At 48.0% G+C, this 15,973-nt stretch overlaps 1 protein-coding gene across 1 annotated transcript; it reads left to right on the top strand.

Annotated features, from left to right (window-relative positions):
- Positions 1-345: 345 nt before the first annotated feature.
- Positions 346-4,878, top strand: LOC119971018 (dispanin subfamily A member 2b-like). Its single transcript, XM_038806133.1, has 2 exons — positions 346-584; positions 3,896-4,878. Exons 1-2 carry the CDS (start codon positions 360-362, stop codon positions 4,052-4,054), a joined length of 384 nt encoding a protein of 127 aa, XP_038662061.1. The 5' UTR covers positions 346-359; the 3' UTR covers positions 4,055-4,878.
- Positions 4,879-15,973: the final 11,095 nt, after the last annotated feature.

The following is a 15,973-nucleotide window of genomic DNA, read 5'->3' as shown; positions in this document are numbered from 1 at the left end:
CATTGAATGCAATGGAGGGTTCAGCAGTGACTGCGGCAGTAAATCAACAAAATTACAAGTTGCTGATAAGTTCTACGTCTAAACGTTAGTCATTAAGAATTGCTTTGATACACACATAGATCATTACACAGATCTAGGCAATCTGCAGATGTTTTTAAAATTACCCAAGAAAATATATATTTGTCTCTTTCCAATAATAGTAAGTCCACATTATGTACAGTGGCCCCTAACATAAGTGCCACTTTTCAAGAGACTAAAGCATGGCGTCATGGAACGCCTCCTCAGTTTGGTTTATATAAATGGATCAGTTCAAATCAGAGCTTCTTTCTCACTCTGCAGCTCCACATTAACCATTTCAAATGGAGCCTGGGGACTTGGAATCACAGCCTAAAGCCGACGAAGCAATGGGATCCAACCAGCCTCAACCATCGAATAGCACTGTCGTGAACATGAAAAACCCTGCTCACCCCCAGACCCGTCCATACTCCAAACCTGTACACGACCACATCATCTGGTCCCTGTTCAACGCCTTCTACCTGAATGCCTGCTGCCTTGGATTCCTCGCACTTATCTTCTCAATCAAGGTAAGTTTTCCTTTTGTCCTACTTTCTGTCTACAATAACTGGTCAATGGTTCAAAGCCTAAATACAGGAAGTGATATCAGTCAATGTTTTATCAGGATGCTTGGCTCAGTCCCTTCTCATCCTGTGATTGAAAGCAGTTGTTTAAAAGCCGGATCAACACAATCTGAGGTAAAACTATGGAATTGTCGCATGGTATTTGAATATTTACAAGACTCGGGAACAAGGGTAAAACATGTTGCTCTTGGTCTCAGGAATAAAGAAGTGCTGCATTTTCATAGGGACAGGACTGTGTCATTGTTGGATGGACAATACTGAGGGAACGCTGCACTGTCAGAGGGCAAGTCCTGAAGGCGTGTTCTGCATTTGGAGGAGCAATACAGAGGAGTACTACACTGTTGGACGGGTAGTAGTGAGGGAGAACTTCAGCGTCAGAGGGAGGAGTATTGATGGAGTGATGCATTGTTGTAGAGAGAGGCCATAGGAAATGCTGCATTGTTGCCTGGGCAGCACCGAGAGCTCTGTACTGTGGGACGAGCGGCACTGAGAGAGCAGTGCATTGGCAGAGAAGATCACTGAGGCAACTATATTTCAGAGGGACTATACAGATGAACTGATATGCTGTTAGAGTGCTTGCACTGAGGGGGATCTGGATTTTTGGAGGCAAAAGCTGTTCTGGGGGCAATATTGATGGAATGCTGCATAGTTAAAGGACTTAGCGCTTAGCAAGTGCTGCACTGTCAAAGGACTGCACACAAGGAGCACTAAACTGTTGGACAGTGAGAAGTGAAAGAGTGCTACACTGTTGGGGAGCATGTAATGAGGGTGCATTACACTGACCGCGGATCAATACCGAGGGGCTTTGTACTGTTGGAGGGTCAGTCATGAGGGTGCATCAAAGGATCTGTCTATCAGACAAGAGGTTTATTTGAGCCCTGACTGCACCCTTGGGAGCTGTAAAAGATCCCACTATTTTGAAGGCGAGCAAGGGAATTCCTGCATTTGTCCTGGACATTTATCCCCTCAACTAACATCCCTCAAACAGAAGAGCTGCTCATTATCAGGCTATTGTTTGTGGTCTCCTGCATGCAATTCGGCTGCTGCATTTCCTGCTTTACGAAAGTGACTATGGGCGGAATTTTCTGGCCGTTCACGTTAGTAGGATCTTACGGTCCCGCCGATGGCGCGCACCCCTGCTGCGGGTTTTGCGGCGGCCAGGGGTGCGTTCAACGGGAAACCTCATTGACACCGTCGGGACAGGAAGATCCCACTGCCAGCCACTGGTGAGCTTCCCTCCGCCACTACAGAACACGCGGCGGAGGGGGAGGAATATTGGCTTGAAAGCACTTTGGGAGGTTCTGAGAAGGGGGAAAAGTGCGCTTGGATGGAATTTCATTTGGTCATTCAGAGCTCATCTTAGAAGTACCCTGAGACCCCCCTGTTGCTGCAGTTAATTTCTCTTCAGTGAATTTTTTCACAGGAATTTTTGTTCTAGTGTTCCCAGTTCCAATCACTCTTTGTGAAAAAATAATTCTTCCTTACATCTGTCCTGAGTTTGCCCCTTATTATCAGGAATGCCTGTCTGATTGACACATTTTACTTTGAAGTAATTTATGCATTTCCTCTTTTCCAGTTGATTATTTATCCCTCTCAAATAACTTTTCACACCTTGGCTGATCTTGTTGCAATGAGATCTCAGTCCTTTGCATTGCCTGCAGTATTTGGATGCTCTCCTTGGTCCACAACCTGTGGTCTTGATCAGCGCACCCCCCTCCCCCCAGTCACCTACAAATATCAAGTTCACGCTGCCAACTGTCTGGCTTTCTCATTTGCACACTGCTCTGTTCCTTCATCTACAAGTGCATTCATGCTCCAACATTTTAGCGCCTCTCACAATCCTTCCGTTGTCACTCTGCTGCAAACAGTTACAATTTCCTGTAGCAAAATAGAGCAGGAAGCAACGCTGTCACCAACAATGTCAAGCATTTTGGGACGTCCTGAGGTTATTACATGGTCCATATATATTCCCTCCCTCCCATTCTTCTTTCCTTCTTTCTTTCTCTCTTTTCTTTCTCTCTTTCCTCTTTCTTTCACTCGGGAGGTGGGGGATGGCGGGTGGCGTTGTGATATTGTCGCTGGAGTAGTAATCAGGGATCCAGAGACATGCTCTTAAACTTGAACAATGGAAATTTCTATTGTGCGCTCCAAGGAAGGGACACAACAATCTCTATCACTTGGTAAGATTGCCACTGGGTCAAAAGCTCCCTCCCTAACAGCACTGTGGGTGCACCTACACCACATGAACTGCTGCACTTCAAGAAGACAGCTGGTCTTGTTAGGACATATCCAAATCAAGAATAAATTTTAATAGGAAAATAAATGAATGATACAGATGGGCAATAAGGGGTGAGTGAGTGAGGCGCTGTCAAGGCTGCGCCCCATCTACAGTGTCTTTCACAACATCAGGATGCCACACAATACTTTACAGCATGTTAGGCACTTTTATAAATTGTAGTCAGTGTTGTAATGTAGGCAATGTGACAGCCAGTGAGTACACCACAAGCTTCCGAAAATGGAACGTGATCATGACTGGATCATATGTTTTAAATGATTTTTTAAAATAAATTTGGAGTACCCAATTATTTTCTTTCCAATTAAGGGGCAATTTAGCGTGGCCAATCCACCTACCCTGCACATCTTTTTAGGTTGTGGGGGTGAGGCCAACACAGACACAGGGAGAATGTGCAAATTCCACACGGACAGTGACCCAGGGCCTGGATTCGAACCCTGGTCCTCAGTGCCACGAGGCAGCTGTCTGTTTTAAATGACGTTGGTTGAAAGATACATTTTGATTGACACTCTGAAAGCTCCAGAGAGTTGGACTCTGCCCTGAACACTGATATGAAATAGGACAATCAAAGTAACCCAACAGTAGAAAAAGAACAGGCTGGAAATTTCACACTCAGTTTATTCACCTTATTTTTAGAAGTCCTCGGAAAACTGTCTGCCCAGCAATGCCATTCAGTATTTGCCTTCAGGACTTTAGCCTCTGTTGTACCCATCAATGTGACAACTTCTCCGAGAACATCAGCGACTTTTATATCCTGGCTTTAATGTGGGCAAAATGTTACGGACTGCATCACAAAGTGTAATTAAAACCAGCATAAGGAGATTCCTTTTGACAGCTCCTCTCCCCTTATTTATGTTCTTTGGAATCTTCAAATTACAGATGGTATTTTAAGAATATCCAAGTATCATGTTTGTTTTGCAAATCATCCCTCACGGCACATAATTTCTCCGTTCATTCTTTACAGGCTCGGGATTCTAAAGGTGGCAACAACACGCGAAGAGCAAGAAAGTTCGCTTCTACCGCCAGGGGGTTGAATATTGCTGCCACCCTGTTCTCCGTGATCCTGCTCGCTGCTGGTGTGGCCTATTACTTGTATGTGACTGTGGCCCATTTCACTCCCTGACCAGAGACACTTGTCAAACCCAAAAGAAAGAACACTTCAGAATTGAAGGCACGGATTCTGCTATAAAACAAACTACCCGTGACTGGATCGGCACACAAAAGCAAACTGCAACCATCGTGCAATTTCACAGTGAAAATATTTTTATACGGTGGTTTTATGTTCCGCCTGTAACTCATTTATTCCAGACATTGTGCACATTTTGGACGGTGTGGATACTCAATTGGTCCTCAGCGCTCCCAAAATATTGTCAGTATATTAACCAGGAATTGAGATTAAATCAAAATTTTACTCTTTAGGAAAAGTCCATAAATCGGGATTTGTAAATCCTGAAATTGCAAAATTGCTTCTGGATTGATTCTAGGACGCCGAAGAGTAAAGGCTAGGGTTGAAAATTGGCAACTGGGGAAAGGAGATTGGAGATTAGGGACCGAAGACTGGGGACTTGGAACTGGAGACTGGGAATGGAGGCTAGGAATGGGGACTGGAGAATGGAGTCGGGAATGGTGACTGGGAATGGGGACTGGAGACTGGGGACTTGGAGACCGGGGATGGGGACTGGAGAGTGGAGTCGGGAATGGGGACTGGGAATGAGGACTGGAGACTGGAGACTGGGGACTGGGTATTGGAGATTGGAGATTAGGGATTTAAAACTGGGGACTTGGGACTATGGACACCGGGGAGTGGAGACGGGCATGAGGACCGGGGATGGGGACTGGAGACTGGGGAATGTAGACTGGGAACTGGGTATTGAACTGGGTAAAAACAAATAATGTTGGAAAAACTCAGGCAACACCTGCAGAGAGCAACTGAATTAAAGTTTCAGGTCAATGACCTTTCATCAGAAAAGATTTAATACATTCAGATTTTGTTTTTTGTATATTTGACTTTCTGTTTTATATGGAAAGGGAATCTGTCTCCATCCTGCAACTCACATTGTTACATCATTTGGGAAATTAGACCATAAGACGGTGCTCCTTCGCCCGGCTTACAAGCAGTAACTCAAGCGGGAGAATCCAGCTAAGAAGGTTGTGCAGTGCTGGTCCGAGGAGTCAGAAGGGCTCTTACGTGACTGCTTAGAGACAGTGGACTGGTCCATATTTAAGAACTCAGCGACTAACTTAAATGAGTATGCCACCACTGTCAAAGACTTCATCAGCAAATGTGTGGACGACTGCGTGCCAAAGAAAGCAGTACATCTTTCCCCAACTGGAAACCATGGCTCAACCGCGAGATTGACTCCCTACTGAAGGACAGATCTGAGGCGTTCAAGGCAGACGACCCTTTCCTATACAAGAAATCCAGGTACGACCTCCGCAAAGCCATCTGAGATGCCAAGAGAGAATATCAAACTAAGCTAGGGTCACAGACAGACTCTCGGCGGTTGTGGCAAGGACTAAACAACATAACGGGCTACAAAGTGAAGCCGAGCAGTATCTCTGGCAGCAACGCACCCCTCCCCGATGAACTTAATGCATTCTATGCTCGGTTTGAGCAGGTAACCAACAATCCGCTGTCGAGTGCCCCAGCAGCCCATAATTCACCCATACCCACCATCACAGTTTCCGAAGTCAAATCGGCCTTCCTGAAAGTGAACCCACGGAAGGCGATTGCCCGGACGGGATCCCTGGTCGTGCACTCAGAGCCTGCGCATACCAGCAGGCAGAGATATTCACAGACATCTTTAACCTACCCCTACTCCACTCCGAGGTCCCCACCTGCTTCAAGAAGACCACCATCATACCGGTACCAAAGAAGAACCAGGCAACATACCTCAATGACTACCGCCCGGTGGCCCTGACGTCAGTTGTAATGAAGTGCTTTGAGAGGCTGATCATGAAGCGCATCACCTCCATACTCCCGGAATGCCTTGACCCACTTCAATTCGTATACCGTCGCAACCGGTCCACATCAGACGCCATTTCCCTGGCCCTACACTCATCCCTAGAGCATCTCGAAAACAAAGACTCCTACATCAGACTCCTATTTATTGACTACAGCTCCACCTTCAACACCATAATTCCAGCCAAGCTCATATCAAAGCTCCAAAACCTAGGGCTTGGCTCTCCACTCTGCAACTGGATCCTTGACTTTCTGACCAACAAACCACAATCAGTAAGAATGAACACCAACTCCTCCTCCACAATAGTCCTCAATACCGGTGCCCCGCAAGGCTGCGTACTTAGCCCACTACTCTACTCCCTGTACACACACGACTGCATGGCAAAACTTGGTTCCAACTCCATCTACAAGTTTGCTGACGATACGACCATAGTGGGCCGGATCTCGAATAACGACGTGTCCGAATACAGGAGGGAGATAGAGAACCTAGTGGAGTGGTGTAACTACAACAATCTCTCCCTCAATGCCAGCAAAACTAAAGAGCTGGTCATTGACATCAGGAAGCAAAGTACTGTACTCACCCCTATCAGCATCAACAGGGCCGAGGTGGAGATGGTTAGCAGTTTCAAATTCCTAGGGGTGCACATCACCAAAAATCTGTCCTGGTCCACTCACGTCGATGCTATCACCAAGAAAGCACAACAGCGCCTATACTTCCTCAGTAAACTAAGGAAATTCGGCATGTCCACATTAACCCTTACCAACACTATAGAAAGCATCCTATCGGGCTGCATCACAGCCTGGTATGGCAACTGCTCGGCCCAGGACCGCAAGGAACTTCAGAGAGTCGTGAATACCGCCCAGTCCATCACACGAACCTGCCTCCCATCCATGGACTCCATCTATACCTCCCGCTGCCGGGGGAAAGCGGGCAGCATAATCAAGGATCCCTCCCACCCGGCTTACTCACTTTTCCAACTTCTTCCATCGGGCAGGAGATACAGAAGTCTGAGAACACGCACGAACAGACTCAAAAACAGCTTCTTCCCCACGGTCACCAGACTCCTAAATGACCCTCTTATTGACTGACCTCATTAACACTACACCCTGTATGCTTCAACCGATGCCAATGCTTATGCAGTTACATTGTATATCTTGTGTTGCCCGATTATGTATTCTCATCATGTATTTTCTTGAATTTTGTTTAATTCCCTTTTCTTCCATGTACTGAATGATCTGTTGAGCTGCTTGCAGAAAAATACTTTTCACTGTACCTTGGTACACGTGACAATAAACAAATCCAAATCCAAATCCAAATCCAAATCATTGGAGAATTATAGATGGGAGGGAGGCAGGGAGGGGAGGATTAGAGTGGATGGTCCCATTCTCTCGATGCTGCCTGACCTCCTTTCTCCCTCCCTGGACAGGAGGATTCAATGAGGTGGCTTGCTGCTTCCTCTGCTCGCCAACCCTGTCATGTATGGCTGATAGCATGGGTTGTATTGCTGAAAGAGAGAGAGAGAGGGAAGCCAGCCATCCAGCTAGAGTTTCCCACCCTGAATGGAAATATTCCGGGAGATGTTGGTGGAAGCGCTGTCACAGAAACCCAGGGTGCAGCGCAAGGATTTTGAAGCGAGTGTGAGAGAGGAAAACACAGCAAGACCAGTGTACACTATAGTTCCATTTTTTAAAAATCCGTCTCTATAACTTCCAACATATCTATTGTGAATGAGGTAGAATTGAACTCAGGCCAAGTAACAGCTCCTTCAAACCTGGGCAATGATGTTACATCCTCTGAAGAACGTTTCTTATTGTGAACATTCTTGTTTGTGCGACAGAGTGGGAAATAAATCCCTTTTGTACACAGCAAACTTAAGAATTCAACATGGCTTTGTGTGAATCAGCAATAATGCAAGATTTCAATTAATCGCTCTGAGCTTTATCTTGTCCTAATGTGGAAACTTGAAAGTCGGGGGCTGGATTCTCCAAAAATGGGGCTATGTCCCTACGCCGGTGGAAGAATGTTGGCGTTTCACGCCAGACTTTCCATATAAAAATTTACAGCGATTCTCCTACCTGCAGGGTACTGGTAGGGTCCCGGAGTGCTTTTCGCAGCTCTGGCTGCGGATATACTCCCCCGCACTTCCACCCGGGAGTCCGTGCATGCACACGGCGGTGGCCTGCAGGGGCTGCTGTGTGCACCATGACAGACTCGTACTGCGGACTGACATCGACAATGTAGGCCCCCCCCGAGATGGCGGGCGCCCGTGGATCCGAGCCGCTCAATCACTGCCCCGGCCGCTCATGAGCCCCCCCCCCCCCCCCCCCCCCCACCCCCCCACCCCCCACCAGGGCGGCCGCGGGCAGAGTCCGCAGCCGCCACCCGAGGTTCACGACCTGCAATACGTGATTAGAACCATGCTGTTGGGAACTCGGCCAGTTTTGCCCAGAGAATCACTCGGGGGGCCTCTGTCAATGGCCCCCCACCTGCGCCGCGTAATCCGCGCAAGAGCAGAGAATCGCGGGAGCGGCGCCGGCCACGATTCCCACGTGAACATTGATTCTCCGCCCCTACGCCAAACGCGATTTTGCCGCAGGGCTGTGGAGAATCTCGCCCCAAGTAACTGCTTCCAGTTCCTGCCTGGATTAAAATCCCATGAAGATCGATATTTCCCTCTATCCAAAATAAAATCTCCAAACGATAAATGCAAGAATTTTATCACCTCAAAGTGCATCATCTTATACTATTCAGGGTTCATTTCCATCAGCCACGTTTCTGCCCATTTGATCATCCCGTCTATATCTCACTGTAACCCAAGACACTCAACCTCACTGTCAACCACCCGGCCTATGTTTGTGTCATCCACAAATTTACTGATTAATCCCCACATAGTCATCTATGTCATTTATATAAATGACAAACTATAGGGAGCCAGCACAGATCCCTGTGGTACGCCACTGGACACTGGCTTCCAGTCACTAAAGCAGCTACTTGTCATCACCCTCTGTCTCCTACAGCTCAGCCAGCTTTGAATCCACTTTATCAAGTTACCCTGTATCCCACGTGCATTTGCACTGTTGCTTATTAATAAACTTTACAAATTACCTGATAATCCTTTTGAATTCTCAACCAACTATTTTGAATAATCCGTAAAATTTTTTAAAAATGCACGGTAGCACAAGTGGATAGCACTGTGGCTTCACAGCGCCAGGGTCCCAGGTTCGATTCCCCGCTGGGTCACTGTCTGTGCGGAGTCTGCACGTTCTCCCCGTGTCTGCGTGGGTTTCCTCCGGGTGCTCCGGTTTCCTCCCACAGTCCAAAGACGTGCAGGTTAGGTGGATTGGCCATGCTAAATTGCCCTTAGTGTCCAAACGGTTGGGAGGGGGTATTGGGTTACAGGGATAGGGTGGAAGTGAGGGTTTAATGTCAGTCGGTGCAGACTCGCTGGGCCGAATGGCCTCCTTCTGCACTGTATGTTCTATGTAAATATACACAGAATATCAGACGAACGACACATCAACCCAGTAAACAACGACAACCCCCTGACACCAACACGCCCATGTCCCACCTTCCTCATTTTAACCCCTTACCCCCCCCCCCAAAAAAACTCCTCCCCCTTGCTGACCTCTCAATTCTCCTTGAAGAAATCGATGAACGGTTTTCACCTCCGGGCGAATCCCTCCACCAACCTCCGCAGAGCGAGTTTAACCTTCTCCAACGTCAGGAATCCTCCAACCTCGCTCACCCACACCCCGCCGTCGGCGGCTCCGAGTCCCGCCAACACAACATAATCCGTCTCCGGGCTTTCAGGGAGGCAAAGGCCAATGAATTGACCTCTCCCTCTCCAAGGTCTTCTGACTCACCAAATATCGCCACCTCCGGACTCGGAACCACCCCCACACCCAGCACCTCAGTCTTCACGTCCGAGAACCCCTGCCAGGACGCCCTCAGTCTTGGGACACACCCAGAACATTTGGATGTGATTTGTGGGCCCCCTCCTGCACACTATCTACTCCTTTCCTCCCTCCCCCACAAAGAAGCTGCTCATCCTCACCACCATGTGGGTGCTATGCACCACTTTAAACTGGATGAGGCTCAACCTAGCACACAGCGAGGACGCATTCACCCGCCGCAAGGCCTACACCCACGTCAAAGCCTGCACCCCCCCCACCCAGTTCCGCCCCCTACTTGTGCTTAATATCCTCCACTCGAAGCACCCTCCCTCTCCATCAATTCCGTATAAATATCTGACACCCTTCCCTATCTTGTCCTCCGATAACAGTTTGTCTTGCAACAGCAGGGGCGACAGCGGCGGAAAGGACAACACCTTTTCTCATGAAATCCCGAACCTGCAGGTAGCTAAAACCATTCCCCTTGGGCAGCTCATACAATTCCTCCAACTCCTTCAGCCTCACATACTTGTCCCCAATAAACAAGTCCCTGACATATTGAATCCCCACCTGCCGCCACCCCTGGAACCTCACGTCCATCTCCGCCGGCACAAACCTATGGTTATAGCAGATCGGCGCCCACAACAACATACCCTCCAGCCCAAAGTGCTGCCTACACTGCCCCCACACCTTTAAAGCCAACACCATTACTGGGCTCATGGTGTACCTGGCTGCCGAGAACAGCAGAGGCGACAACAACAATGCCCTCAAACCTGTTCCTCTACACAACACCACCTCCACCCGTCCCAGACCAACCTCTCCTCCACAGCCCACTTCCTCTCCATCGCAATATTCGCCGCCCAATAATCATTTATCAAATTCAACTTCACCAGCCTGGAACCCCCTTGCCCCCATTCCAAAAAGGTCCGCTGCACCCGCTTGGTCCTCTCCCGCCCACACAAACCCTGAGATCAGCTCATTGACTTCCCTAAAGAAAGATTTAGGGATACGGATAGGGAGGTTCTGGAACACAGACAGTAACCTAGGCAACACCTTCATTTTCACTGTCTGCACCTGCCCAGCTAGCGACTGCGGCAAAACATCCCACCTCTTAGAATTCGCCTTCTTCCCCTCCACCGATCGGGCCAAGTTCAATATATGCAGCTGGGCCCAGCTCCGTGCCATCTGGATACCGAGGTACCTAAAGCTTGTCGCCACCACCCTAAAGGGCGGCACTGTAGCATAGTGGTTAGCACAGTTGTTTCACAGCTCCAGATCCCGGGTTCGATTCCCCGCCGGTTCACTGCCTGTGCGGAGTCTGCACGTTATCCCCGTGTCTGCGTGGGTTTCCTCCGGGTGCTCCGGTTTCCTCCCACAGTCCAAAGATGTGCAGGTTAGGTGGATTGGCTATGATAAATTGCCCTTAGTGTCCAAAAAAGGTTAGGTGGGGTTACTGGGTTACGGGGATAGGGGGTGTGGGCTTAAGTAGGGTGCTCTTTCCAAAGGCCGGTGCAGACTCGATGGGCCAAATGGCCTCCTTCTGCACCATAAATTGTATGATTCTATGATTCTATACGTAAACTCCCCTAATCTCCTTTCTTGCCCTCTGGCATTGACCGGGAACACTTCACCCTTTCCCACGTTCAATTTATACCCCGAAAACCGGCCAAATTCACCGAAGATCTCTACAGTCCCCCCAATTCTGCACATCGGGTCCGAAATGTATAATAATAAATCATCCACATATAGAAAAAACCCTATGCTCGCCTCCCCCCCCCCCCCCCCCCCACCCCGCTCAATCTCTCTCCAATCCCTCGATGCCCTCAATGCCATTACCAATGGCTCTAACGCCAAGGCAAAAAGCAACGGGGAGAGGTGGCACCCCTGTCTTGTCCCCTGATGCAGCCCAAAGTATCCCAAACTCACTGGGTTCGTCCGCACACTCGGCATCACACCCTGAACAGCAACTGGACCCAATACACAAACCCCTGAATGAACCCAAACCACCACAGTACCTCAAACAAATATGCCCACTCCACCCGATCAAAAGCCTTCTTGTCTATTGCCTCCACCTCCTGCCCCCCCCCCGCCCCAATCACCCCTCTGGGTCCATCACCACCTTACCGCTCTCGTCCCTCACCCTATCAATCTCCCTCGCCGCTGCTTGCTTCCTCAACTGATGGGCCAGCATCCTACACGCCTTTTCCCCACACTCATACACTGTCCCTCTGGCCCTCCACAACTGCCCCATTGGCTTTCCCATAGACTCTAACCCAAAGACCATCTGGAGCCTCTGCCACTCCTTCAACAGCCCCTCTTCCGGCACCACCGAATACCTCCGGCCCACCCTCAGAATCTCATTTGCCAGCCTTGCTCTCTCCCCCCGTTCCACCCTCTCCCTGTGTCCTGTGTGCCCGAATCAAAATACATTCCCCCTGACTACAGCCTTGAGTGCCTCCCACAGCGTGGTGGCTGTGACCTCCCCCGTGTCTTTCAGCTCCATATAGACCCAAATGCAGCCCTCAGTCACTCACCCGCCAACAGCCCCCCATCCAACCTCCACTTTAGCCGTTGGGCCTCCCCTTGAACCACCCACAAATCCACTCCATGCAGTGCTGGGCAGAAACCTCAATCGGCGAGTACTCCGAGTCGGCCGCCCCCGCCAGCAGCGCCTTGTCCATCATCAAAAAATCAATCTGGGAATACACCTGGTGCACATGGGAGAAGTATGAAAACTACTTCACCTTTGACCTTCCAAACTTCCACGGGTCCACCCCCCCCATGCTTTCCATCAACCCCCTCAGATCTCTAGCCACTGCCAACACCCTCGCTGGCTTAGGACTCGATCGGGCCAGACCCGAGTCCAGTACCGAATTGAAATCACCTCCCATAATCAACCAATGCAGGTACAGGTCCGGAACCTTTCCCAACACCGGCCTCATAAAGTCCATGTAGTCCTAATATGGGGCATAAACGTTTACCAGGACTACCGGCATCCCCTCCATTATCCCACTGATCATCACATTGGATCGACCACAAAGCTCCCCACCTCAAACACCATCCTCTCATTAACCAGCACCGGCACCCTCTCGTCTTCACCTCCGGCCCCAAGTGGAACACCTGCCTCACCCACCCCTTCCTCAGCCCCGTATAGTCCCCCAGCTTCAGGCGTGTCTCCTGCAAAATCGCAGCAACCACCTTCAGACTCCTCAAATGAATGAACAAACCTGACCGTTTAACTGGCCCATTAAACTCTGGCTCGTTCCACGTGACCAGCCTAATCAGGGGGTTCCCCGGCCCTCTCCCTGCTGATCATTCATACCCCTTTTTGAGCCAGCCCCTGGCCCAGATCGCGCACCCCTCCAGGCCCGCCCTCGGATGTCTGCGTCCTCACTCCCATCTCAACGGCCCCACACCAACCACTCCCATGTCATCAACCCTCTCCCCTCCCTGCCCATCTTCAAGCAAAGAACCAGCCCCACGTCCCCCCCACCACCACTTCCTCCCCCCACTTCACTCCCGTTAACTAGCCTGGCCAGCTATCACAGTGACCCAAACTCAAGGCCTCTCACTTCCGCTCCCTCCTTCAGTCCACCGCATGCCACCAGTCCTCTCAACCACCAACAAACAAAGAGAAACAAAAAAAGCACACTTAACATCACCACTCTACCCAGTGGCGTGCAGAGGGGGGGGCCGACGGTGCGTTGGCCCCGGGCATCCATTTGATGGGGGCATCCAATCAGAGAAGGAAAAAAAAAAAAAAATTTTTTTTTTTTTTTAAAATTTTTTTTAAAATTTAGATTACCCATTTATGTTTTTCAATTAAACCAACGCAGACACGGGGAGAATGTGCAAACTCCACACAAACATTGACCCAGAGCCGGGATCGAACCTGGGACCTCAGTTCCGTGAGGCGGTTGTGCTAACCACTAGGCCACCGTGCTGCCACAGAGAAGGAAATAAGATAGTAATTTTAAAATTTCAGCGGTGATAAATCAATTTTTGGAGGCTCACCACACTGCAGAGGCAGTTGTTAGCCCTTTATTCCTTTAACATGGTGTACCCTTTCTGTCTAGAGAAAATGGTCCTTCTCCCCATCCCCCCCACCATCATGCGCATGATGTACGTGGTCCAACCATCAAAAGCAACAAGCAGACGTGGCTGTTCGTTCCTGCGTTTCCTCGAGTCATAACTCGTCTTTTCTTCAGCTTTTTGTGCATCTAGATTAGTTCTTTTACCTACTCAGGTCAGTGAATAGCACTAGAACAGGTGCAACTACGGTTTTTATAGGTTTTTTGGCGATATTTAATTAAATATTTACGTGGGATGTAGTAAGAGTGAAGCCTGGATGATCAGAGGACTGCTATGGCATTTAATCTCGGAATAGGAGACATTTATTCCTTAACATGCTAATATTCGAATACAGATACCACTAATTTGCAAGTCTATGATATAAATTGCACAAAATTATCAGTGGAGAATCAGTGTGAAATAATTTGATACGAAGGAACAAAGAAATTAAATATGGTTTATCCGTCTGCAACTGACTGATTGTTTACCATTTTCTTCCCATTTTCTCATGCGTCTTACGGTTTTTGAGATAGAAAATGAAATGTTACGAGTATTTCGTGTACAACCGAGTGGAGCACAGAACAGGAAAAAAAAAGAGGGCCAGAGTCGAAGAAGAGTCCCATCAAAGAGGGGCATTAGATGCATGGATAAAAAGAAGTAAAGAAGAAGTAGGAGGAGCTGGAGAAGTAAAAGATGATGTGGGTGCAGAGAAGGATTTTTCTGATACGGATTCAGCTCGGTCAGAACATAATACTCTCTCTCCTCAGTCTCGTTGTCAGGATGATGATCCATGTGAAGAAAATAAAGAAGATATTTGCATATTTTTGCAAAGAAGCGATTTTGGCTGTTTGAAGAAACCGATTCCAGATCATTTGAAGATGACAATATTACAACATGGCCCTGAAAGATATCATAATAAAAGTGGTCCATTTGCTGAGAAGGATGGGAGATCATTTTCCAAACAGTGGTTTGATAAAGTTTCCACAAACGGAGAAATTGTGGAGAGAAAATGGTTGTTATACTCTCCATATCGGAAAGCATGCTACTGTTTTGTTTGCTTTTTGTTTTCAAAGGAGCATTTGTCATCTGTGTCAAACTTTGGAAAGGAAGACGGTTTCTCCACTTGGAGAAAATTAAATCCAACAATACCTGACCATGAGAAAAGCCCTTCTCATAGAGCTCACATGAGGGAATACCTGAACCTTGTAGTTCGACTCCATCATTCAACTATGATAGATGCTGAACTTCAACAGCAAATGTCTGCTGAAAAGAAAAGATGGAAAGCTATAACTGAACGGATTGTCGAGGTTATATCCTTTCTGGCAAAACAGAATCTGGCCTATCGTGGACATCGAGGAGAAGGAATATCTGGGTTATCAGAGCCAGGGGAGACAGTCAGTGAAAATACAGGAAACTTTCTAGCAACAATCAGACTTTTGGCCAAATATGATGACATCTTAGCAAAACACTTGTAGAGAGGGAAAGAGAAACCAAAAAGTGTCACCTACTTGTCCAACAGAATTCAAAACGAAATAATCAATCTTCTTGGTGAAACTGTCAAGAAAAATATAATTTCCGAAATTAAGGACGCAAAATATTTTAGCATAATGCTGGATTCAACTCCAGATATTGCCCATGAAGATCAGGTTTCTGAAATTCTGCGTTACGTTCATATTGATGAAAACAGAAAAGTAGAAATAAAGGAGACATTTCTGGGATTTTTTCAAGTCAACAAGAAAGATGCAGTCAGCCTGGTAAATAAAATTCAGGAAAAATTGGAAGAAGACAAAATTTCCATGAATGACTGTCGTGGTCAAGCATATGATAACACAGCAGTTATGGCTGGAGTGAGAGGAGGTGTTCAACAAAAAATTCTTGAAGTTAACCCAAAAGCTGTGTTTGTGAACTGCGAGAACCACAGCCTCAATTTGTCCTGTGTCCATGCAAGTGAGGTGCAACCTGTTGTTGTTACATTTTTTGGCATTCTAGAAAAACTCTACTTTTTTTTCTTCATCTACTTCTCGTTGGGAAGTGTTAAAATCATTTGTCACTCGGACTGTGAAAAGACAGTGTGACACAAGATGGAGTTCCAGTCATGATGCTGTGCAAGTAATCCAC

The sequence above is a fragment of the Scyliorhinus canicula genome, chromosome 9 (genome assembly GCF_902713615.1).
Source record: "Scyliorhinus canicula chromosome 9, sScyCan1.1, whole genome shotgun sequence".
Classification (NCBI taxonomy): Eukaryota; Metazoa; Chordata; class Chondrichthyes; order Carcharhiniformes; family Scyliorhinidae; genus Scyliorhinus; species Scyliorhinus canicula.
Note: the sequence above shows the minus strand (reverse complement) of the source record. Positions and strands in the feature narration are given on the sequence as shown.